Raw genomic sequence first — 25,380 nt, 5'->3', positions numbered from 1 at the left:
TTCAGCCTGCTTCCCTCAGGGAAGCACTGCAGGTGCATCAGCACAAAAACCCACAGACTCAAGAACAGTTTCTTCCCCAAAGCCATAACCACCCTGAACTCATACATGCACCGATAACACAGCCCCCCCACCCCATTTTTCTTTTTTTCTTCCCACTTCCTCTATGGACCACCACTGTGCAATACCAATTCTATGTGCAATAACCCAACTGTATATACACAACACTATTTATTACATATTACTTTTTTTATTTTTTTTTATTTTTTATTTTTTATTTTTTGTCTGTCCCATTTGGTTCTTTAGCCGTCAGAATTGTTGTCTGACGACCAACAAGGATACCAAATGGATCTATTCTGCCAAATGGATCATCATGGCATTGCCGTATTGGTCCATTTGATCAAACTTTGTTGTTATTATTTATTTTATTTTCAGTTGTTACAGATGGGACAGACATGACTGGGGGATAGGAAAGGGAGAAAGAAAGAGAGGAAGGAAAAGAAAAACAGAAGGGAAAAGGGACAGTGAGAAAGGGCACTTATAAAGACAAAGAGAAAGAAAAAAAAATCTCCTGGATCAAGTAAGTCAGTGTGTTGAACAATGAACACTCTTGCAAACGTAACTGAGAATACAGTTTAGTTGTATGGGATGCATTTTTTGTTCAGCATTTTTACGCCTGTTGTAGCACAATACTTAATGCTCACCATGTTGTGTGTATAACAGAAAAACTGATTTCATCCTCCCTGACCAAACAGGCTCCAGAGAAGCTGTTTTGATGGGAGCTTTTAAATGTGCAATGGGACACAAAATCCCAGACCTCGTTACAGTTAGCTGGTTACTATTTTTCAACAGCTTTCCTTTGATGGTACAGAGGAACTATTAATAATAACATAAACTTTTTTAAAAACCAGTGTTTTCACCGGACTCTGCTGCCCTCTATAGGATTTCAAGCCAAACAAGCTGAGAGAGCGCGCGCGGGAGAGAGCGCGAGAGAGGGAGAGAGAGAGAGAGAGAGAGAGTTGCACATGTGCATTAGTGAAACTATAAAGGAAGTAGCAGTGCACAAGAAGTGCAACAAACTAACGCCATAACGGAGACAACAGCTGTCATCTACATCCAAACATGCAGCCACCACCGAGAAAGGTAAGGTCATACCAACAATCTGATGTGAATGAGTAAAATATTCACACTGCACTGACGCCTCAGGGTTGGTGTTCAATTTTTCTGAAAATAATTCTTTTATGACATCATTTACTGTGTGTATTACATGCCATGTTAGGCCTCACTGAATGTTTTTCAGTGTTTGTTTTCCCCGTAACTCAAAAGCTGAACAAATGAAACAAACTGGGATGTTACTGGGTTTGTTTCAGGTTAGGTGTTGGCTCACAATACAAGTATTAACAGCCACATCAGCGTGTAACTAAACTGAATGCTCGACTGATGAATAAGTTAGCGTCTAATAGGCAGTAATGTGCATGACCTGCTCAAAGCTAACATTTGGGACTACTTCCAGTAATTGGAAATGTAAATGAAGCTTTCCAATATTTCATATCTTCAGCTAGAAGGTGCTGTACTTTAATATCTGTGAGGGTTTTTTCTTTTATACAGCAATAGAAAGATATCATTACAGAGATACCAACCACAGAAAATTGCATAACACTGTTTAATAAGGTTTAATTATCTAAATCATATTGTGAGGTTTCTGTATTTGTGTCACGGGTTAGCAACAGGTCACAGGTTTGACCTATAAAATAAACTTGTACCCTGCGCCTGGCTGTCATTTTAGGTCACAATAACTATATTGTGTACAATTATTGTAATTGTAATTATTGTGTATAATATATTAAATATAATTTTAGGAATCTATAAAATGTTGTTGTGCACTTTGTGTTGTCACAGCATAACGTGGCATAAACCAGCAAGTAATATAGACTAGTGAATATTTTTTAATCATTAGGCTTTAGTCAAGGAGGTTGGTTTTTTTATGAACCTCTGCCAGTTCCAAGTCAGGCCAAACATTACCAGGTGTCCATTAGAGGGAGCCACCATAGTCAGCAATGAAGTTATAATCAGAAACTAGAACAAAAACAAAGCAAACTGAAAAACTGCAGGCGACACAAAGCCGACGGATATCATCTTTTATCAATGAGACATGCTGCACAGCTGTCCCCGTGTGTGTACAGGTAAAGGAGAGCCAGCAGATGAAAGTGGTGTTCTCAGAGCAGCTCAGCAAGCTGCAGACCAAACAGCATCAGGACACTGAACTGCTGGAGGAGATCAGGTACGACACACTGTCTGTCTCATAAGCAGGTGTTACGTTACACATGTCTTATGTGTCATGTGTTGTTTTCTGTTTGCTCCCAAAGGTCCTTCAGTAAGCATCGCGCTGCTATAGAGAAAGAATACGGTCAGGTGAGTGAACATGATCTATTCTAGTCCTGTCTGCTTGTGTTACTGACACTTTTCATTGTTTACTGGAAATGCTCAAAATATATTGATTTGAGATCCCATATTAGTACCTGAGTGCTGGATTATGTTTTGACTTGTGTGACACACATACACGGTTTGTATATGTGTGTGTGTCCTCACACAATTTTATTAGGCTTTTGTCCTACTGTTTTTCATTGATTAGTACTAAAAGTAATGAAATAATAATAAAATATTTTTAGGACATTTGATATCCCCCAAATAAATATAAAATGTCAATTAATGACATTTTAAACCTACCTGGTGAGAGTAACTAACACTAGTATGGGTGGAAGGGGTTATTTGGTTAACCTGTTATTTTTTAAGTGGGGTGAGAAAAAGACAAAGTGGTTTCTACCTCGGGCTGAAGGTGTTGAAATGAAGGTAGAAAGGTGGTACATTTGTTGCTGCTGTTCTGGCTTTTGATCCCACGGTGTTGGCAAAGAGGTAGTTGTGTGAATCTAGTTTACCTTAGCTGCAGGTAGGCCAAAAAGTGTTATTCCTTTGCTACTGCTGCACATCAGATAGTCGGCAAACCACTTGGATGCAGGGACAGGGTTAGGTTGCATTTTAGCTGCATGCTAAAGCACAGTTTCAAAGGATGTTACAGAAGTTTCAGAAGATTTTGCCTCTGCAGTTTTGAGCTGCAGTTTAAAATTAAGGTGTCTGTAGTGTTTACAGTAGCCAAGCCAACATATTTTGTCACAGAGTCTGAAAGGCTCAGGCGTGCATCTTTACCCCATGTATGGCCTTGTACCTAAATGGAGCGGATTTGTTGACACCATGCTGGAAAGGTGACAGCAGTCTGCCTTTTTTCAGCAGCACGGTGGTGCAAAGGTTAACTGTTACCTCTGAGCATGAAGGTTCTGACTTCTAACCTAGTCTCAGTCAGGTACAAACCACAGAAGTAGGTTTGCTGTGGAGTGTCTCTGCTGAGGACAAAGTCACTGTTTCTCTCACTTAATGTTACAAATCTCCTTGGTTTCAGGAAAATACACTGCTCAGAGCTTTATGTGTTTTCACACCGTGGTGTAGAATGTTTCACGTCTGTGTACAAGAACATCTGACAAGTATGTGTGTGGATGTGTGTCTGTATGCGTGCATGCATGTGTGCCTGGCTTTGTTAGAGAGGACAACAAAGCAGCATTCTCCCACCCTGCTGAAACACTATTAAAGCATTAACACTGACAACTATTGATCATATTACAACATTTATAGCTGTAAAAAGCAAACTGAGCTGCCCGGTGGACGGAGTCAAAGGCAATATGTAGCAAATCTCAGGGGGCTACAACAGCAAAATTAGGAGTGCCAGCTCTATGCTGTTAACTGAAAGTTAAGTTTAGTTTATGTTTGTCTTGCTACAAAAACCCTAATGTAAGAAGGGAAGCTCCATCTCCAGAGTGGGCCATGTAATAATGCTCGGTGGTTTAATCACAGCTACTTCAGTCCACGGGCTGAAGTGTCCCTGTGTAAGATACTGAGCCTGTAATTCCCCTAATATATCCACTGGGCTGTAAGTATGCGTATGATAGTGTTGAAAGGCATAGATTATGGCTGTGTGACTGTATGTGTGAAGGAGGCTCTTAGGAGGAGTACTATATAAGTACCATTTAACAAGTTACCAAAACAAAAAACTCAACTGACACATTTTGCATTTTGCTGCAGTAGTAATCCCTGTGTAAGGAAAGTTACTTTGTATGTTAAAGAGGATGTACTTTTTTGTTTGGGCTCTTGTGTTTTTTCAGGCTCTACAGAGGTTAGCTGTCCAGTACCAAAAGAGAGATTGGCAGAGAGGAAATACAGATGCGATCACTTCTGGGTAACTACACAACTTTACAGCATGCAATCTTCTTAACAGCTGTTATTGATTTTTGATTTTACTTTGAAAAACCAAACACTAGATTGGCTCTTTTTGCTGTTTGGAAGTTACATCAGCAAAACAGACATGTTAAGAAAAACGGATGATTCTGTGAGTAGCTTTCTGCAGTTTGTGAAAAAAAACAGTAATAGGACAGCAGTGGTAATGTGGAAATATTTTGTTGTCATGATGTCTTGATGTATATATCACATTTGACTTGTTGCCCATTTGAGGAACTGCATTCGACTACTTAATGTACATATATGCAGAATAATATTATATGTAACATTATTAATATGTGAACAAAAGTTGTTACCAAAGGAAGTAAAATACTTGTAGATCAGCAATGTGCTGATGCTTATGTTGAAATAACTTGGCTCTCTCTAGAATAAACCTGCCAAACATGCACCTGAAAGCAGATAACAAACGGCTTATCACTAATTTAGGAAAGCATCATTTAGCCTGAAAAAAGAGTTTGTTGCTTTATAAAACAGCCCTCCATAAAGCTAGACCGCCTTACTATTGAGTATTGATTCATTATTGCTATTCATTATTGATTGAAGGTTTCTCTTCGACTACTTTCAATACTATTGAAATGTATTTTGACTGCAGCTGATCTGAGTTAACTTCAGTAATTACTTCCAATGTCTTTTAGACCCAATTCCCTCTAGATAAGTCCTACCATTAATTAATGTTTCGATCTTAAATATGATCTCTTTTAATGCACATCAGGTTACAGAGCTCATCACAGCACAGAAACAGCTTTAAAGGCTATAAATGATGTTCTGTTCATAAAATGACAAAAGTATGTGTATGTAATAAGGTTTACAAACCCTTTGGTGTGGGTCTGCTCGGGGTACTTTGGCCTTTTCCCAAAAAAGACATGCATGGTTAATTAACTGGTGATCTGTAGATGTGAGGAGTATAAAATGCTTAAAGAATATAGCATACAACAGTGTGTGAATGAATGGGTATTGCACTTTAATACCCATTATCTCTCTGTGTCTAATAATGCAGTGGTTGGTGAGGCAAAGCATTAACACATAAGGCCACCCTGCGTGTGTTAATAGTATGTGACATTGTGGAAAGTGTCTGGTGATGGTGATATGAATGCAGTTTGTGTGCTTTCAGGAGTGTGTTTAGCGTGTGGCGATCTGTGGTCGATGCTACAGCTCAGACTGCTGCATCGAGACTTTTTGCTGCAGAAGAATACCGCCGACTCAGTGGGCAAGTCTCCAAAAGTCTCCGCAATGCAAAGGATGTCCGGGCTAAGAGAGTGAGTCAGTACACACAGATTAAACATTTCTAAACAACACTCAAATAATGAAACATTTTTTTCCTGCCTTCCTCCCCTCATCCCCAAACGGTTGTGGCAGATGGCCGCCTCTCCCTGATCCTGGTTCTGAAAGAGGTTTTTTCCTGTTTAAAGGGTTTTCCTTCCCAATGTTGCCAGAGCGCTTGTTTAAACGGGGCTGTTTTCTCCCAATTATTCTAGGGTCTTTACCTGTAAAGTGCCTCGATTCAACTGTTGTTGTGATTTGGCACTATATAAATAGAGTTCAGTTGAATTTAGCTTAAGTCCATGTGGACTGCAGGTGGACTCTGATGCCTTTGGGTTGTGTGCATATGTGTGTTAGGGCCTGGAAAGGCTGCAGAGGGTGCAGGCTGAAGTGGTGGATGCTCTACGGGAACTTCAAAGGGTCAAGAAGTGCTACCACGACTTCAGCCACATTGCCAGTATTGCCCGTGAGAAAACTGCAGATGCACAGGCCAGGTCTGTGTTTCAATACGGAGGTTTGAATCTTCTGCTAAGACTTTTGATCAGCATTTCATTTTGTTTTAAAATATTTTTAAAGTTACTAAGAGTAAGATTTTTAAGGTTGTATTAGCTACATTTTGGAACAATTTTTGTCACTTCTATATATTTTATTCTACATGTGAAGCACTTTTACTCTTAAACTATTACTATTATTATTGTTACGACTTCTTTAATAAAACAGTAAAAAGGTTAGATAGCACTATGATGACATTTGGGTGGTAAAACCGCAGATGTGCTCTAATCTGTTCTGTTACACCAAACAGCTGAACCTTCGCCTTCTGTGCATGGCTATGTGCCGATGGGAGTTCAGCCAATAAGAGCTTAGCTTGCAGAGTGAAAGTTTCCCACAACTTATATTTTAACCACTACATGTATACATTAAGAAGCACTAAAGTGCTGTAGTTTTCTCTTATCTAGAATGACATAAATATCTTTCTCTTCCAGAGCTAGAAAAAGTGAACATGGAATTTTTCACTTCAAAACCGGACTCCATAAAACGACTAAGGTATGGATCAAATGAGCTGCTGAAATGTTATTCCTATGATGAACTGTGTCCCGGTGTAAATAGTCTTCTCTCCTGTGATTATGACTTTGAAAAAGAGTTGTCCCAGGATAATCTCTCTAGGTTCCCTTGCCTTTAATGCAAACCAAAATTATATTATCACTCTATCCATCCATTTTCTTCCTGTTAACCAGTGTTGGGTCATAGTAGCAGCAGGCTAAGCTGGGTGTTCTGGGTTTCCTCTCCCAGTATGTCCATTTGCTCCCAGATCAGAGTAAATGTTTAACCTCTCATGAATTCTGGTTTTCTTTCCTCAAAATACTCGAGCTGAGTACATTTCTTAGAATTAAAACTGAGACTAAAATAAAGTTTGTTTTTCTATCTAATAATATTATTTTATTATTACATTATTACCGTATAGACCAAGTTTCAGCTCCTTCAAGAAGCTGCTTTTTACTGTCTTAATCTGAGTCTGTATTTTTTCACTTTTTACTTGAGTACAGAAAAGAATCAGTAGTTTAATTTTTGCTGGAGTATTTCTTAACAGTTATTATGTGTACTTCACCTCAAGTACGCAATGTCTGTCCTTTTGCCACCTCTGCGTTAGGATATAAACAAACAAACAAAAAACACCCTAAAAATGCTCCCAGAATGCATCATAATCAGATGACTCCTATTTTTCCGAGATTCCTTTTGAGGTCATCGGTAGGGTCTCCCAAAGAAAACGGGTCCCAGGGGAGGGGCCACAAAAGAAATTAAAACAAAACCCCAAATGAGCTACAGCACTTCTACAAGAAGGTGTCAGGCTTGGCCATCAGTTTGGTTCCACCACTTTGTGGGCCATCCCCCACAGGGACAGGCACTGGGGTCCTGAGCTTTGCAAGGTGGGTTTGACCCCCTGGGATTGCAGGCTGTGTTTTTGTGAAGTGGAATGAAAAGGTTATTACACAGCACACACTGCTGAATTATAGACCTGTATAAATGTTGCCTGTTTGCGTGACATTGTGTTTGTGCTCACTTACATGTTTGCAGCTCACTGCCAGACTCAAAGAGTGCGATGACCGCCTGACTGAAGTTCGTAATGAGTACCTGCTGACATTAGCAGCAGTCAGAGCGCATCGGCAGCACTACTACACAAACGACTTACCATTTATTATGGAGGTAATCCACACACACTAACACAGTCAGTGTGGTACATTTATTTCCTGGATATTGACTTTTTTACAGATGGAATGGATCAAAATGTCCTTTCACAAAAAGCTTCATAGCTACTTTTTTTTAAGGAACCAGTGTCACCACAAGTGTTTGAATGACTGTTTTGCCATGTAGCGTTTAGCCTGCTGCCCATACTGTATTTAATGAGAACACAGAGTTACAGAAAACACACATAACATAGGTGATTAGTCTTCAGTACGGACTCAGTAAAAATGTTTGAAAACTGACCTTTAGTGCCTGACCTCCTCAGCAAATGGATGGTGATATTTATGAGGATTTGAGATGCCATTTCACCCTGCTGTGTGGGACTGAGATGGACTGCTGTCTTCATGCACACAAACAGTACAGCAGGGTGTGGGACAGTGTTGCAAAGGTTGGTATTGTATATATGAACTATAAAAAAGAGAGATGAGATGCTTTGTTTTCCAGTATATTTTACATACTGGATGTATATTCACAGTGTGCAGTTCATTGTCATGACAGAGCATCAGACTGCAAGTGATTGGTTCCATCTGTGATTAGTCCCATTTCACAGTTGTCTATGTTGTACATACTGTGACAGTGTTGGATCATCATGCTAAACATGTCTGCTTAAAATAGAGCTCTTATGAAGTTGTTACCTTGTGTGAGGATTTATAGTATTCTTTAAGTGGATAATGAGAATGAATAAGAACTTAGTAAAAGAAACTATAATCTGATTAGCCTGTATAAAGAATGCATTGTAACAGCTGCTTGTACAAATAGGTTCACCATCCGACACACATAATAATGTGAGAAGCATCATTTACATGTAGATGTCATCATTTACAGTTTCATGTGTGAACTTAGTGTAGATGTTGTTTGTAACCAAATCAAATCTGTCACTGCAGATAGTAAACTCGTAAGTAATCTCGAGATGTTCCCCTTAGACTGTACTCTTGCTTTCAGAGTTATTCCCTGGACATTTTGAGTACATTTGACTTTCAGGTGTTCATCCAAAGTCGGTAGAAGTGAGAACATCGTATTTTTGTTCATGCTGAAAGGCCTTTTCTAGCTTTTGTGAAAAATTCAGCAGAATTTGCAGCGATGCTGTTGATGACAGTTATTTGTTTCTTTGAGGATGGTGTAAAATGCTTTTGTTTCATTAGTTTTTGTGTTGCAGGTGACCAGAGAGAGAAATGTTCAGCAGTTTCTCCAAGAATCAGCATCTTTCAGCAAAATCCCTGAATTTACCTTCCAGCCTGCTCTGCGTGACAAGGTGTGTCTAAGGAAGACATACTGACGGTAGTCCAAGTGTCACGGTGACCCTCCACAAATTATAGTAGCGATTTGGTCATGAGCTCCACATTTGAGATATTTTGCATATTTGCCTCAGTTTTAATACAAGGAGAGAAAATGTTTGACTTAGTAAGCATTGGCAAAAAAAATGTAGAAAGTACAGGTGCAACTAAAAGGAGCTACTTCTTCTTTCATTGGGCATTGAGTGAGCATATAATCTAAATATGCACACACAGTGGAAGGGAATTGTTCTGCCCGTTACGCCGATCACTAAGAATAGTAATCAGCTGGAACCAGATAATCTTCCACAGCACACCTATAGGCCGCGGCCTATTCTTTCTCTCTCCTCTGTTTTTGTCTTTGCCCAACAGTGACACAGATTCCTGCCACCCTTTGGCCCAGCAGCACGAGAGGAGGCCATTAACCCAGTTTCCAACCTGGAAATCTCATTCTTGATGATCCACATGCTTGATTTGGCAATGATTTTACAACAGATCATTTTATTGTTACCGATACAGATATCTAGCAAAAAAAACAAAACTGGAAAGCTCAGAAATCAGGGGCAGATAACGTATTCGGTTCCTTTTCTGAGGTAAAAGTACAGAAACAGTAACATATAAATCCTTAAGTACAAGCATTAAAAAACAGCTAGAAAAAAGCCTAAATTAATTTGCATATTGTAATTATTAGAAGGAAAATGTAGATACAGTGGTGTTAAAAAACTGAAAACATCCCTGGTTACATTCAGTAATTATATATGAAGTAAATCTATTAAATATATGTTATTAAACGAGGATCTGTTCAAACTATCTTTTCAATTTTTTCACCACAGAAGATCTTAAAGAGGAAAAACCTCTGGAGTAGTGCTGGACTCCACCTACCTATTGTTTTTAAAGCTTTCATTTATGTGTGAAAATCCAGACTTTTCAAATTCAAACTTCATGTCAGTTCTTGGTCATTCCAAACGTTTTCTGTTCTGCCAAATACTGAATTTTGAACAGTGTATTTAAAAACATTGTTTTATCATTCATACTGCAAAGTCTTAAAATGAACTACAAACTAAAGCTGTTAAACTTTTAGTAAATTAGAAGGTTTTTTTTCACTGAAATGTAATAAACCAGGACTATACTCTAAACTAAGAAATACTCAAATGAAAAAGACTTGAAAAAGTATCTGTTTAAATTCACATTGTGGTCACTGGTACTCCCCTTCATAGGTGTCAGTTATGCAGGAAGTTTGTGGTTCAGAAGAAGAGGGCTGCCTGGTGAAGGAGGCTAAGAAATGGACTGCCAAGGTGGCAAAAGACCACAAGATCATTGCCCACGGAGAGAGGGTGAGAAACTAGAGGAAGAACTGTGACCATTGTGATGCAGTGGGTCCTTTCTGGTGTCTTCATTCTTTAGGCCCATTTTACAATATTTGATCTCTTGTGAAACGTTCTCAACATTTGAAATAAAAATTGGTGTTAGATATTGGAGGGCAGGCCTTATGGTGTTTCAGAAGGCTTACTGTGTCTCCCATAATGTTTGTAGTTTTGCACGTCCACAGTGGATTGTAAGTCAAACTATCATAATGTGATTGAAGTACAAAAGATCCTCTTTACTCAATAATAAGTTCAGTTCTGTTTTCCGGTTTTCCTGCTGAGATATCTTTGAAACTCTGAAAGGTCACTCATCGTTTATTATTATTAGATCAGTTTATAATGCAGACCTTCCAAGAGAAAAGACTTGAAGGTGAACATCACACACCAACATCCAGCATTACTAGAGACACACACTTATCGTTTCAATAGCAAAATAAAACTGCCTCTGTGAGGCAGAGCCAGAGTCCAATCAGCTTTGCTGCTCTGACTGAATCTGAGCAGAGGGTGTAGCTCTGCAACCTTCACAGGTCATCCTCCTACTTCTGTCAGCAGTCACATAACGCTGCCTCCGCTGTACTAGACAGATAATGTGTTATGGATGAATATGAGCTGTTTCTCTCCTTCTCTATACTTTCCCCTTCCCATCAATTTAACTACACTTTAATCCGTCCAGAGTGTTTTTCCAGAACTGTGGCAGCTCTCTTAGATGTTTTCTTTAAAAGTCTAATTCGACCGTGCTGTTCCTGAGTGTAATCAGTGCTCGCACCTTGTTGTAGACCCTCTGTATTTCCACTCATGACACACCTGCATCATTTTCACTTGTTAGAGTGAAGTTGTTTTTCTTAACAATCATGCACTTTCAGAGTGGATTCATCTTATTAACATTATTGATTTGGCCACTTATAAAGTGATTGCTGATAATGTTAAATGGGGTCTTCAGTCTAAGGATGGGCTTCCTCTAACAAGTCTTCGGAATTACATAACATGTTTTAAATAAAAAGCTATAAAAACAGACAAACATAATTTCCTTGGGGATTATTAAAGTATTCTGGCTCTGAAATTGGACTTAAGATACTGTGTCTGCTTCATTTGTCATGAAATAACAAGGGATCATGAAACTGCTTGTCAGCCAAATGTCATGTTAATTTGAACTTTTTACTTGTGTAAAAATGTTTGTAATTATTAAAAGGTTAATGCAAAATGTTTGCTGAACGTTTGCACTTCAGGCACATATTAATGCATTTACAGTTCACCGTGGTGGATGTTTCTGTCTCAAACATTATGGAGGGCAGTAGTAAGCATTACAGAGGTCTGTTAAACCCAAATGATAGCTCTGGTCACAATCACAGTTTGTGGTGCTGTATTACTGCCACTGTTAAGTATTTGGTCAGTCGTGGAGGCCCACTCAAACCGATGAAAAATGAATATTGCTTCTGTACAGCTGTAATGTTTAATGGTCGACAGATTAAAAATGAATTTATGTGATATGGGGATAAATTAGCAGCACTGAAATATTGTGAAGGAGAAGAATGATAGAGAAGCTAGCTTTATGTGCAGCTGTTTATTATTAAAATGATTGTTCCTAAAGACCAAAATCATTGTTTTATGTTTTTAATGATATTCCAGTGAAGATCTGCTTTGTTTCATCAGGCTCTACAGATGTTAGCGAGCCGACTGAAGCTCCTATCCGGGGAGACGGCGCTCAGTGTGGAGCAGAAGATAGCAGAGGTACAGGAGAGCGTCAGAAAAGCCAAGGTACTTGTTTTTAAAAGTGTTTCCACCCTATAAGCTACAAAATCCAACATTCACCAGTATAGTCAGTAAGTTTTCTGTTTCTATGTCAATCTGCTCCCAACTCTCTGTTCCTCGCTGACACAGAAATTGACCAAGTATGCACACAGGACAGGGTTGAAGAGTTTCACTGGGAATGAACCAAATGGGGCAGCTCAGGTTGAGTGATTTGGAGACAAAGTTAGAGAAGCAAGACTGAGATGGTTCAGGCATACGCAGAGGAGGGATAGTAAGTATACTGACCAAAGGATGCTGAATATGGAGCTGCCGGGCAGTAAGAAAAGAGGACGAGAAGATTCATGGCTGTAGTGATGAAAGACATGCAGAGCTTGTGTGTGACAGAAGATTTTCATGTCTTTTGCACAGATCTGTGTTAAGAGAAATTCTTTGTCTGTTTTAAGAACTGCGTTGAGTGATTAACATTAGTGATGTGAGAATTTTCATCATACAGTTTTCATTTTTCGTAACCTGTGCAAAATACACTAAACAATCATACTTTTATTTCTAACTGCATCCTTAAATTGTACAGGTGCATTACATAAACAGTGATAACCTGATAATTAGTGTTACATTAGTGTTGATACCATGAAGTAGGCCATATCATTCGTCAGATTAAAAACGCTCCAAAGGACAAAGTTTGTTGCACTGGTGAAATAAAAATTAGTTTTGATCGGTTTTATATCATTAGCTGAATCTGAGCAGAGAGTTTATCCCTGTGACATCACAGCAGTGACATCACCAGTAGACAGCAGTGGCTGCTTCCACCATGTGTGATGGATAGTGTGGTACGCTCATACCAATCAGGCATAACTTCACGAGCACAGAGAGGTGAAGTGAACAACACAGACGGTGGGTTACATTAGGGAGCAATGAGTTTGGCGATATATAATAACAGCATCTGGAAATCTAAATTACAGTAGCTGAAATAGGAACGATGTCATGTCTGTGTAATCAAATTATTGATGTTGATCATGATAGTTTAACTGAGGCACACTGAATCAACCGATTCACGCTATAACCAGGGTTTGCCTCTTATCTGTATTTAATTTTATTTAATGTAATATCGGTACAGTACTCTGTTTTTGGTAACCATTGTCCTTGATGTAAATATGTAAAAATTGTGTATGTTTCTGTTCTGTGTCTTGTGTACTGTTTGTTTGTATATGTGTCTTTCTTGCTGCTGTTACACCCAAATTTCCCCTTGTGGGACAATTAAAGGATTATTCTGTTCTATTCTAGAATCAGTTTGCTTTCAGCTTTTGACCAAACCAAAGCTCAGGAAAATTCTTGAGTTACACAGAATCCGTGTGACTCGGGATTCGGAGTCTCATGTCTGTGTGTGTCTAACTAAATTTCCTGGTTTTTCAGCTGAACAGGGCGAAGGCCGAGGCTCGCCTGGCCCTGCTGTCAGAGAGCACACCAGGAACAGAACAATGGCTTCACGCTGCCATGAACCAGGTGGAGGAGGAGCTGGAAAGAGAGCGACATCTCAGTGAACAGAGGAAGTCTACTGAAGACTTTTCAGTATGTGAACAAACAAACACACAGATTGAGCTGCGTTTTCATCACATGGTGGCTTACATGTCATCTTTAGAGGCCTCTATCATTTGTAACATCCTCCTGATTGCCATACTCCTTTTGTCCTCTGGGTCAAAAATGACCCCACCTCATTTGAGTGGTTTTTTTTAAGTACATGGTATAAATTGTCAATCAGTTCTGTGGGTTGTGTGTTTATATGACTTTTTAGCCATACCCTCTTTTCCTAGTTTTCTTTATCCAAGAGGCTTTGCCATTTCCCAAGCCACCGTTACAGATCACAGCATTACTGATCGCTGACCTGGTTAAATAAAGGTAATGCCGTCTCAGTGCGCCATCATCTGGTAAAAATTGGGATTAAATAAACATACAGTCCATCTCCAGTTCAGCTTCTGCTCTTCTCTTCAGTATACAGACACCCTGTTTGAGCTGGTGCTTCTGACATTTTTCTGGTATGCCCCACTTCAGATCATTCACGCCACACAACCTTAAAATTTGACACAATTAGAAAGGATAAAACAGAATCCCACTTGAATTAAAAAACAGAAATAAATGCCCGAACCAGAGTCGTATTTGTCTTTTTTGCCTACAAAAATCATCTTCATTGATCATAGTTTCATTCCTTTTCCCCTGATCATCACCTGCAGACCAACCAGAGGTGTATCTGAGATGAAGAACATATGGATATCATCCTGACCTCATTATTTGAAACTTTATTAGATCGTATAACTTTAATATAAGCATCCACCACTGAAACATTATACATGTGACAGAAAGTAAGGAAAAGCAAAATACGTTATCTTTAACCTAAACTTTGCCCTGACCTTAAAATCAGCCTCTAACACAACACAGGGAGTCACTTTTTGTCTACAACAAAAACACACAAGTATGACTTCACCACATAATTGCACACACACAGACACAACAGATGTTACACACAGGAGAACAAACAGGCTAAAGACTATTTCAGATTCAGAATTAACTTCAGTCCATGCTTGTTGGATGACGCTTACATATTTTTTGGATCAGAGTGGAGACGACGCCCTTAAATACTTTGTTTTGCAGGAGGAGGAGTTTGAGCTGACTGACTTTGAGGACTACGATGATAATGGAGAGATCTTCACAGATCCAGTGTCAGCATCTGGAGTGTGTGTTTACCCTGCAGCCTGCAGAGTTATTTACAGCTATCAGGTAGTGATCATCAGCATCCCCCGCCCTACTTTTTAAAATTTGTTTTTAGCAAATTCATCAACGAGTCTAAAAGATCTGTCCACAGTCTGAAGCAGAGCTGTTAAGGTGTTTACAAGATGTTCAAGGCTGTTGTTGGTGCCATGGTGGTGCAGTGGTTAGCACTCTTGCATCATAGCAAGAAGGTCCTAAGTTTAACTTCATCATCTACCCCAAAGCATCCTCGAACCCTTAGAATATCAGCAGACTTCTATGAGATGTTAAAGTTTGGTCATAATGAGGACCCAGATGTTGGACATGTAAAATGAACCAAAAAGAAGTTTAGCATTGTTACTGCTTAGAAGAGTTTAGGTTAAGTAGGATCTAGACGAAACAGGTACTCACAAATAAACAAATCCCTCGAGCCATTTATAAAGGAGAAAGAATGAGGTAACTTCAGGTTAACACTGGTTTGTTTGCTTGGTGTTCTGAAAGTGTATGATGTTTCTTACTGGGTTATATTTTTGTGGTCACTTATACTGCATAGATAAGCTGAGGTTCCACCTCTACTGTGAGGACATCTTACGCTGTCACATCTCCATCAGAGATGAGATGACGATGACATTGGTTGGGTGGATCAGTTAGAAATGGGGATGATGGTGGAGCCCTTCAGACAGGTGGGAACGGTGACATTAGTCAGGGAGAGATTGACCAGCCCGGTGAGGATTTCTGTGAGTTGGTCCATGCAGGCTTTAACCACAGCCCCTGGGATGTCGTTGGCGCCCCTCCTCAAGTTGGAGGAGCGCTTCACAGAGAACTGTCCCGAGTTCTGATCACAGCCTGTACTTCATTCATCATCCAAGGTTTTCGGTTAGGAAAAACACGGATGGAAGACCATTTAAAACGACTCGCAGGTTTATAAAATAAAATAAGCCCTTCTGTGTTATATTTTTTTTAGGTTTGTATCACTATAATGTTACTCTAGAGTAAATATATTATTTTGCATTCATGCAGCTCTTTGATAACCTGGCTTATAGTTGAATAATAGTGATTCTATTGTAATGGAAAATTATCTCTTTTAGGCTAGCCAATCAGATGAGCTGTCAATCATAGAAGGGGAGGAGCTTCAAGTGATTGAGGATGGAGACATGGAGGACTGGCTGAAGGTAACAATACTGATGTGATGCAGTATAATGTACTTTATTGTCCCCTTAAAGAAATTTGTTGTGGACTGTCACAGAAGCTGCTTTCACAGAGTAAATGAACAAAGTGGAAGCCAGTGTACAAAAACTACCAGGTCAGATTTCACTAAACATGGTGTAAATATGTGTCACTTTCTTTAAAATGAAATAAGGCATTGGCCTGGATGGAGGATATCCCCATCAAAGCTCAAATGTTGAATCCTTCACATGACTCAAATGTACATTGACAGAGTAAAAGTGATGAATTTGCTACTTTAGAGGCGTGAATTTGAGATACTACAATAGTGAGCCAAGAGCAAAGACTGGCTGCAGAAACAACAGGTCAGATCGGTTACTCTGATGTTCTCTGTGCAGGTGTGTAACTCATGTGGTCAGGTGGGCTACGTTCCTGAGCGGTATGTGCAGCTCCTGTGTCTGCCAGCAGAGGACAGCACTCCGCTGGACAGCTCATTCAGCTCCACCTCATCCACTGGGACTAAAGAGACGCCAGAGGGCAGAGGTCTGTGGCCATGTTTACACTTACACTAAAACTTGGATCAAGTCTATTTTCATCCAGTCACTGAAAGTCATAAGAAATAACTGAAAAAGTGACTGAGTTTTTTACTTACATCACACCATCTTCCATTTTCCTTAACTGCTTACACTGACTAGCATGAATATTATATTATAGATAATTGTGTGTTCTGATGTGTCTCAGGTGTAGCCAGGGCTCTGTACTCCTACCAGGCTCAGAGCGCAGAGGAGCTTTCCTTCCAAGAGGGGGCGCTAATACACCTGATACGGCGTCCACGTGGAGAGGTGTGTGTTCTGCTGCGGTTGGATGTTAGAGCGATCACACTCCTGGATTTGTTTTTAAACAAAGTAGAGCCCATCATGCACCAACAGCAATACTTTGTTTAACAATGTTTGTTTTTTTGTGCCTACAAACATGACTGCTCTACATGAATGGATAGAGGGTGTGGCTTATTTAGCGAGTTACAGTAAAAAAACACCTCATAACTATTTAGCTCTTTTAAAGCTACACAGGAAGGGAGGCAAACCCTAACAACCACCTGCTTTTACCTCAGACTTCAGTCACCCAGGATGAAGGCTGCAAATCTAAGTGAGTCTTTTTACAGGTTGATGATGGTTTTTGGGAGGGAGAGCTGAACGGACATGTCGGCGTCTTCCCATCGCTGATGGTAGAGCTTGTTCACGATGAAGGGGAGGATGAAGAAGAAAAGGAGGAGATGCAGGTGAGACTAGATCCTGGTAATCTGAATCTTCTGAAATGTAAAAATCAGTTTTTCTGATGTTTATTTTCCTCTCCAGCCTCTTCCAACCCCAACCATGCCCCTTTTCTCCCCTCCTATCCCCACACCCTCAGCTCCAAGCTGTAATTCAGAACTGAGCGCTGCTTCTCCGAGCAGTATGGAGGACAAACAGCAGGCTGCTCTAATGGAGGGATCAAAGCTGGCAGGCAACAGACTGGGTAGAGTCTATTTCTCTGTTTTCTATCTAAAATGTGTTATTTGAGGTGTTGAGGTGATTCACTCTGTGTCTGTTGCACCACCAGAGGCCGGAACCAGCAGCCACAGCTCTCCTGAGCACTCCAACAGTCCACTGAGACCAGTAGGTGCAACACCTACACGCATCTTTTAGAAAATAAAAGCCTACCTCAAAATTAAGCACGTATTTTTTGGAATATTTGAAGTGGATGGAAGCACAAGCCCAGACAGGGCATTTTAGGAGGCAGGAAGAGACAAAGAAAAGGCAAAAGTTTGGAGGTGAGAGCAGGGACTTTAAATATAGGGATTTTAATAATAATCATGGAGATGAAGAAAGACAAGACAGACGTTCATGTACAGCAGAGAGGTGGCAAAGAAAATGCTTATAGTTAGCTGTATGTGAGACTGGATGCCAAGCAAGAATAAAAGGACCTGTATCGATTGACTAAGATGAGAGAGTGAGTTGGAAAGGATGTGCAACGGGTTAGGGTGGTTAAGGCTGGAGATGGTAACGTACTAATGAATGAATGAAGAAAATGTGTTCAGGACAGGGAAGGAGAACTTTGGGGAGCTCATGAATGTAGGAGGACCATGGTAAATCAGGAAGTGTAGAGGATTAGTAAGGAGGAAGTGAGGGCAGCTATGAAGTCCTGGAAAGGATGCCAGAGGAACGGAGAAGTGTTCTGATACTGATTTCAACAAGGATGATGTGCAGCTAGCTGTTGAAGGTAGAGAGGTGGAGAGAAACAGCACTGTAGATGTGATGCTTGTGATGAGAGGGACAGATCAGGTTGATAATTTTGGAGACAAAGTTAGGGAGGAAAGGCTGAGATGGTTTGGACACGTGCAGAGAGGATTCATAGATGTAGTAAAGGAGGACACACAGAGGCTGGTGTGACAGCAGAGGATGCTTGGTACAGGGTGACATGGAGACATATGATCTGCTGTGTCGGCTCCTAAAGGGAGTAGCTGACACAAGATTCTTTGAGCTAACACAAATCAGTGCTTATTAACACACACGTCTAATATCTCTCTGTATTGTTTCAGTGTCGAGCACCTCCTCCACCTCCAACACAGAAGACTTCATCTCAGGCTTGAGACAGACTGGAGTCATAGCTGTCTTGTTACAGCCAAAACATTGCTGATTTGTGCCATTTATATATTGTCAGGTGGTTTTCTTGGTCATGTGAGGCGTCACAGAAGTACAGTAGTTGCAATCTGTGTGCGGATCACTGCTCTGTTCATCTTCTAAAAGTAGTTTCATCGCAGGAACAGCAGGTTATCAAGAAAACATGGCGGCTTAGATCCACACCATTGGTTTTTTTAGTACTTGACCTTTTAAAGACTGCCAAAGCACTGTTACAAGGAATAGCAAAAATATCAAAATGCTAATTTTATTAATAAAATTTGTAAAAATAAGAAATTGCGCATGCAATACGACTTTGAACCACAAGATGGTCCAGCGAGCCTGTCCTGAATCCAACATGAGACATTCCAGTATGAGTATTACTAAAGCTGGAGCTAGATCAACAGTCAGGATTACAGTATACGTCTCCACCATGTTTTGGCAGCTGGAAGAGCAAAGAAGCATTACAAAGTCATTTATATGTAAAGAATGTAATACTTGACATGAAACTTTTGCAAAAACTATCTTTTAAAAGCAGCATTGTAAAAACAACCCTAATTGATTGCAGTCGTGTGAAAAAGAAAGTTTTCACACCACTCCATACACTTCTGTGAAAGCTAATATATCACTACTTTTTTATAGGAATTAACAAGTTACATGACAGCCAAGTGTTGATAATCAAATGCACTTGACTAACATAAAGCAGAGGTGTTGGCAGTTTGCTGGTCTGGAGCATGGAGGTGTGTAGATGTAGTAATGATGTGTAGATGATACTTTCTCCCCCGCAAACTCACTCCAAGTTCAGACTTTGCAATTGTCAGAGAATTGCAGAAAACCCGAGCGCTACATCTTACACTCTTCAGACCCCAGTAAGTATGTTAAATATTAAAGTTAAATGTGCACAAAACTCAACAAATTGAAGCAACACTGTAAAGAAGAGCGAGCCAAAACTCCACAATACTGTGAGAGATTGATAAAGACATACAGAAAGTTGTTGCTGCTAAAGGTGGCTCAGCAGCTATGCAACCCTGTGAAAACCTTCCTTCCCACGTGACTACACAATCACATGTTAAACTTGGAACTCTTATTTTTTAAGTTTTAGTGTAGCAATGACTAACAAACACAGTTCAGATGTAACATTAGGTATCTGTTTTATTTTCATGAAGTCTAACATTAGCTAGCATCCATGCTATTCTAAATTGCAACAGTTAAGCTAGTTAGCATGTCGAAGGCTAACATCTGTTCTACTTGTTTACCCTTATATTATTATATTATATTAGCGAGGCTAGTGTCATAATTAAACAATTAGCTTTTGGATTTTTGAAATATCCTCTTCTATATATCTGTTTTTGTACTGTACGTCATTGTTGTGAAATAAATTAAGTTAGTAAATTTGGAGTTTTGTTTGGTTATTTAAGTAAGCCATTACCACCCAAATCATGGGCTCTTGTGGTGTCATCTAACAGGGAAAAAGACACAGAGCTTTCAGAAGCACAGACCAGAGTTTGTTTTGTTTTTTATTGCATCAGAATATATTATAATCCATCTGCTTATTTACATTTTCTTTAGTGTTTGTATAATACTTTACAAATATTCCAAGCTCATGACAAGAAACATCTCTCAAACACTCACACTCCAGGATTTGATCAAGCTATTTATAGTAGTTATTTTAGTTTGCTTGCTTATTTATTTCAGGTTTTGCAGCTTTCAGTGGCGTTTCTGTAGCAGCTCGAGTTCTTATCTCAATGAACCACACATATTCCAAGAACTGGTTTTATCTTGTCAGCCTGAAGCAGAAGAAAAAAATGCAACTAAAGTGAAAATAGGTAACGAGTCATGTGACTTTACATACTTTTCTCTGCTAACAAATATCACTGTTGTTTGTTAGTATAACATGCGGACAGTACAGGCGATATGTGAAGTATACACCGCGTTCCAAATTATTATGCAAATTGTGTTTAAGTGTCATAAAGACTAAATAAGTTGTTTGACAATTAAACCCATGGATGGAATTGTGTCTCAGGACTCTTTGTATCACTGAAATCAATCTCGGACACCTGTGATCATTAGTTTGCCAGGTGAGCCCAATTAAAGGAACAACTACTAAAGAAGGATGTTCCACATTATTAAGCAGACCACCATTTTCAAGCAATATAGGAAGGAAAAATGATCTCTCTGCTGCTGAAAAGCATGAAATAGTTGAATGCCTTGGACACGTAATGAAAACCTTGGATATTTCACAAAAACTTAAGCGTGATCACCATACTGTTAAGAGATTTGTGGCTGAGTCAGAGCACACATGGGTTCGTGCAGATAAAGGCACAATGATGAAGGTTTCTGCCAGACAAATACATCAGATTAAGAGAGCAGCTGCTGAAAGGCCATTACAAAGCAGCAAACACATATTTGAAGCTGCTGGTGCCTCTGGAGCCCTGCGAACGTCAAGGTGTAGAATCCTCCAGAGACTTGCAGTTGTGCATAAACCTTCTATTCGGCCACCCCTAACCAATGCTCACAAGCAGAAACGGCTTAGTGGGCCCAGAACTACGTGAAGACTCATTTTTAAACAGTCCTATTCACTGATGAGTGCCATACAACCCTGGAAGATCCAGATGGATGCAGTGGTGGATGGTTGGTGGACAGCCACCATGTCCCAACAAGGCTGCATCGTCAGCAAGGAGGTGGTGGAGTCATGTTTTGAGCCAGAATCACGGGGAGAGAGCTGGTCGGCCTCTTTAGGGTCCCTGAAGGAGTTTGTGACTGACCACTTTCTTCCATGGTAGAAAAAGAAGAACTGTGCCTTCTGCAACACAACCATCTTCATGCTAGACAATGCACCATCTCATGCTGCAAGGAATACCTCTGCATCATTGGCTGCTATCGGCGTAAAAGGATAGAAACTCATGGTGTGGCCCCGATTCTTCCCTGACTTCAATCCTACTGAGAACCTTTGGAGCGTCCTCAAACAAAAAACTATGAGGGTGGGAGACAGTTCACATCCACACAGCAGCTCTGGGAGGCTATTCTGACATCCTGCAAAGACATTTAAGCAGAAACTTTCCAAAAACTTACAAGTTCCATGGATGCAAGAATTGTAAAACTGCTATCAAATAAGGGGTCGTATGTTAATATGTAACTTGACCTGTTGAGATGTTTTTGATTGAAATAGCTTTTGATTTCAGTAAAATTGATCTGCTAATGCTGCAAATCCAACAAATGACCATTTTCAATTCTCTACAACCTATAAAATCTTTTGAAACTCTGTGTGCGTAATAATTTGGAACAGTGCATTTTAAGTTTTTTATTTTTGAAAAACATACTGTTTTCATTGGGAGGTTTGTTCAGTAACATTTGAATTATACTCTAGTGGTTGATGACTCGAAAATTATGCCGACTGTCATTTGAATCGACTATTCAGTAAAATCAGAGAAAAATATCATTTGCATAATAATTTGGAACGCGGTGTAGACCTGCCTTTATTCTGGTTTTAACTTTGATCAGTCAATACATAATCTGACCTCTGCATAAAACACAGCACTCTCCATGAGGTCAACTTTTGCATTTAAAGAAAAGAAATCTGTGGAATCCATTGCAGTTGAAGCTAGGAATGAGATATGTTAGCTACAAATGTTTCTGAATAACTCATTGTGATGTTGCAGTCCAGTAAACTTGACTTGTGATTTTAAGTTGAATTCATTAACCTGTAGAAAACAGACAGACTGATCTAATCATGGTTAACCAGTAACTTATAGTATAGTATCAGTGTTTAAATCATTTCAAGTTGAGATATAATAATTTAGTAGCGGCTTCATTTTGACCAAATACATTTATGTGAATGAAAATCCAGCTTTAGATTGAATCAGAGAAGAGAAGAGAAAATAGGCTACAGACACCTGCTCCGTTAAGGCAAATCATAGGCAGTTCATAGTTATGTTTATGTTTTCAAAGAGTATATAATATATATACATGTAATTCTGATTTAACTGTTATGGGAATATAATTATAGTGCATAAGTAAAAAAGAAAAATCTTGTGTCTTTCATATACACACATCCAGCTGTGTAAAACAAACAGCCGTGTGAATGTGTCATGTCGATAAGTACAGATATGTTAATATTGCTGGAAAAGTTTGCTGTAGGATAATGGAAATACACGCTAACACATGAGATGCTATCATTCATTTATAGTCATGCATAACATTGCACAAGGAAGCAAGCCAGTCAGAGGATGGAATGAAAAGCGAACGCATGGGAAAAAAGAAAACTGGGACACTAGACCAGGGACATCCGGGTTTGTTTCTCACAAGGACAGGAAATAATGCTGAACTCTGAACTGTGTCTCTTAAACTTTCTGTTTTAACACAGCCATAAGTGAGTCCCCAGGGCCCGAAGCACACAAGAAAGTACGAAGCTGAATAAATACAGATTAGCCTCATTTTATGGCTACATCATTGACATCAAATTTGTCTATAGCTTATATTATAGAACTTTGTGCTCCATTCTCTTGCTCAAAGATGGCCAAAACACTAATACTGTGGTTACTGTCAGTTGTACGGAAGCTGTATATTAACATTTCACATCCTGTTGTTCGTCCACCTTTTCTCCCTGCAGCTTTATGTTAGTGTTTTAGTCTTTTCTTCATCAGAAGAAGTGAGGGAGGCTCTACACATTAAAAGAAGCAATTGTATGTTAATGTAGTCTGATAGCTATAGAAGCTTTAAACAAATTAAAACTTGTGTGGTTATTAGTGCTCAGCCTCGTCAGTTATTTTAGTGACGTTACACAAAAACGGGACTAAATTTCTAAAAACAAAACAAAACCTAAAAGCAGAAGTAAATCTTCTTCTGGCTTCTGGAATATATAAAAGTCTGTAGTTGAAGTATATAATGAACTTGCTACTATTAATATTCATTAAATTAGACAATATATAGACATAAATGTAAAGTTATAAATAAAAAAAGAATGAATAATACCACTCTGGTTTCACATGGCATTTCTTCATATAACCATGTTTCAAGTTTCACAGCTATGACCTGAACTGAACAATCAAATACTACAAACAGAGTGCATGCATCAATAGAGAGCTCCACTCTAGTCACTTAAAATATTACCTTTATTTTATATGATGTAAAAACTTTACAGGTTGCAGTTTAGCATTTCCAATATTTTGAAAATGTACACCTTTACATTATTTTTATTTTTAAGTTTACTTGGAAGTTGCCTGCAGCTTCTTGGGAAGAAAGTGCAGCTTAGTCGTCCAAACGACCAGCAGACAGTGTGCCGCTCTGCTTCCCAATATTGTTTTTGCATTTATTTTAATATTGAAAATAACATGTTTGATTTAAGCATTTATTTATTTATTTATGCATTCATATTTAAATGACAGAAAACTAAGCCATGGTGTGGGGTTAAAGAGGTTTGTATTTGCCATTAAAAGTGTCTAGCACTGTCATAAAAGGCAAAGGTTCTTGAACAAAGTAACAGTGTGCTGCGGGATCAATGAGGATCAAGTCCTTATCGTGGGCCTACTACTGACAGGGCGCATACAGAAGACTGTATATCATAAAGGTTCTGCTCTCAACGTAAAGTTCTTTGTTGTGCTGTCCATCACCTACTCTCCTGTGAATGAGAGTTAGCAGTAATTTAGCACAAATATTAATTTGGGAGAAAAAGGGGAAAGGAAATGGAATAATAGGACCAGCCTGCAACATTTGCACCTATATATAGCATAGCATCAAACACAATTACAACAACTTAATGGAGAGCCAGCACATTAATAAATCTCTAGCTGCCCATGGAGTCATTATGGCTCCACTTTGCTTCACAATCTAATGGATGTGTTGTAAAGAATTACTGTTTCAACCATCAGCTAGACAATCTTACAGCTCAACAGCACACTGATCCACAGGTCACACTAAAGCCATTAGTAAAAGGATATCACTTTATGTAAAAGTGATGGCCCCTGCTATCACCTCAGCTATAGCTAGCTTAGTGCTCATGTCCATGCACTAAATGTGAAAAGAAATAACCTTCCAGTACATGTCTTCTGCATTTCAGCCAATAAACACACTTTTTAAATTCAAAGACGAGGCAAATCTAAGTAAAATTGTTCTGTAACACAGGGTCAACATAAAATTACACCTGCAATACACAGGAACCATTCATTCAGGATCTACTGTCGTCACTAGTGATTTTAGGCCCATCATGATTAGATTTGCCAACCATCGTAAGAATATACTCCGACTCATTTTTGACTCGAGTTATTTAACAAACAACCATTTTTGTGTTCATTTCTGTGTGGTATCAAATCTTGAAATATCTTGTAACATTCATGAGTTGTGACAAAAAAGACAAAAGTGCACACCATCTGTTAATGTTGAATATAAAAGCAAACTTAAAAACCACACAATTCAGCACTCAGGAGTTTTGTTAGCATGCTAAAATCTGCTAATTACCCCTGAAGTCAAAGTACAGCTGAGGCTAATAGGAACATGATTTCTTTTTAGCAGCCATGGAATTAAAAACCTACGGAGTCCCGCAAGGGACATTGGAGAAAAAAAAATTAAGACGAACTTTTCCAAGATCTCACAAAATAG

At 39.2% G+C, this 25,380-nt stretch overlaps 1 protein-coding gene across 2 annotated transcripts; it reads left to right on the top strand.

Moving 5' to 3' along the window:
- Positions 1-1,019: 1,019 nt before the first annotated feature.
- LOC116315368 (F-BAR and double SH3 domains protein 1-like) lies at positions 1,020-25,335 on the top strand. 2 transcript variants are annotated; one of them, XM_039622003.1, is made up of 21 exons: positions 1,020-1,140; positions 2,181-2,278; positions 2,364-2,409; positions 4,209-4,282; positions 5,453-5,597; positions 5,959-6,095; positions 6,585-6,645; positions 7,675-7,803; positions 8,108-8,230; positions 8,999-9,094; positions 10,331-10,447; positions 12,128-12,232; positions 13,637-13,792; positions 14,870-14,995; positions 16,054-16,137; positions 16,528-16,672; positions 16,871-16,971; positions 17,292-17,408; positions 17,485-17,644; positions 17,729-17,784; positions 18,708-25,335. In XM_039622003.1, exons 1-21 carry the CDS (start codon positions 1,120-1,122, stop codon positions 18,756-18,758), a joined length of 2,148 nt encoding a protein of 715 aa, XP_039477937.1. In that variant the 5' UTR covers positions 1,020-1,119; the 3' UTR covers positions 18,759-25,335. The 2 variants fall into 2 exon arrangements, with proteins under 2 accessions (XP_039477937.1, XP_039477938.1); XM_039622004.1 differs by lacking the exon at positions 10,331-10,447.
- Positions 25,336-25,380: the final 45 nt, after the last annotated feature.

Source organism: Oreochromis aureus, linkage group 2 (genome assembly GCF_013358895.1).
Source record: "Oreochromis aureus strain Israel breed Guangdong linkage group 2, ZZ_aureus, whole genome shotgun sequence".
Lineage (NCBI taxonomy): Eukaryota > Metazoa > Chordata > Actinopteri > Cichliformes > Cichlidae > Oreochromis > Oreochromis aureus.
This window is presented reverse-complemented; position numbering and strand designations above follow the sequence as displayed.

What these genes read in the sequence shown, in the direction of transcription:
- LOC116315368 (XM_039622003.1), top strand. Translation starts at nt 1,120, where the DNA reads ATGCAGCCACCACCGAGAAAG. An exon ending in AGGATGTCCGGGCTAAGAGA is followed by an intron (nt 5,598 to 5,958) that starts GTGAGTCAGTAC and finishes TATGTGTGTTAG; the next exon opens with GGCCTGGAAAGGCTGCAGAG. An exon ending in TCATTGCCCACGGAGAGAGG is followed by an intron (nt 10,448 to 12,127) that starts GTGAGAAACTAG and finishes TTGTTTCATCAG; the next exon opens with GCTCTACAGATGTTAGCGAG.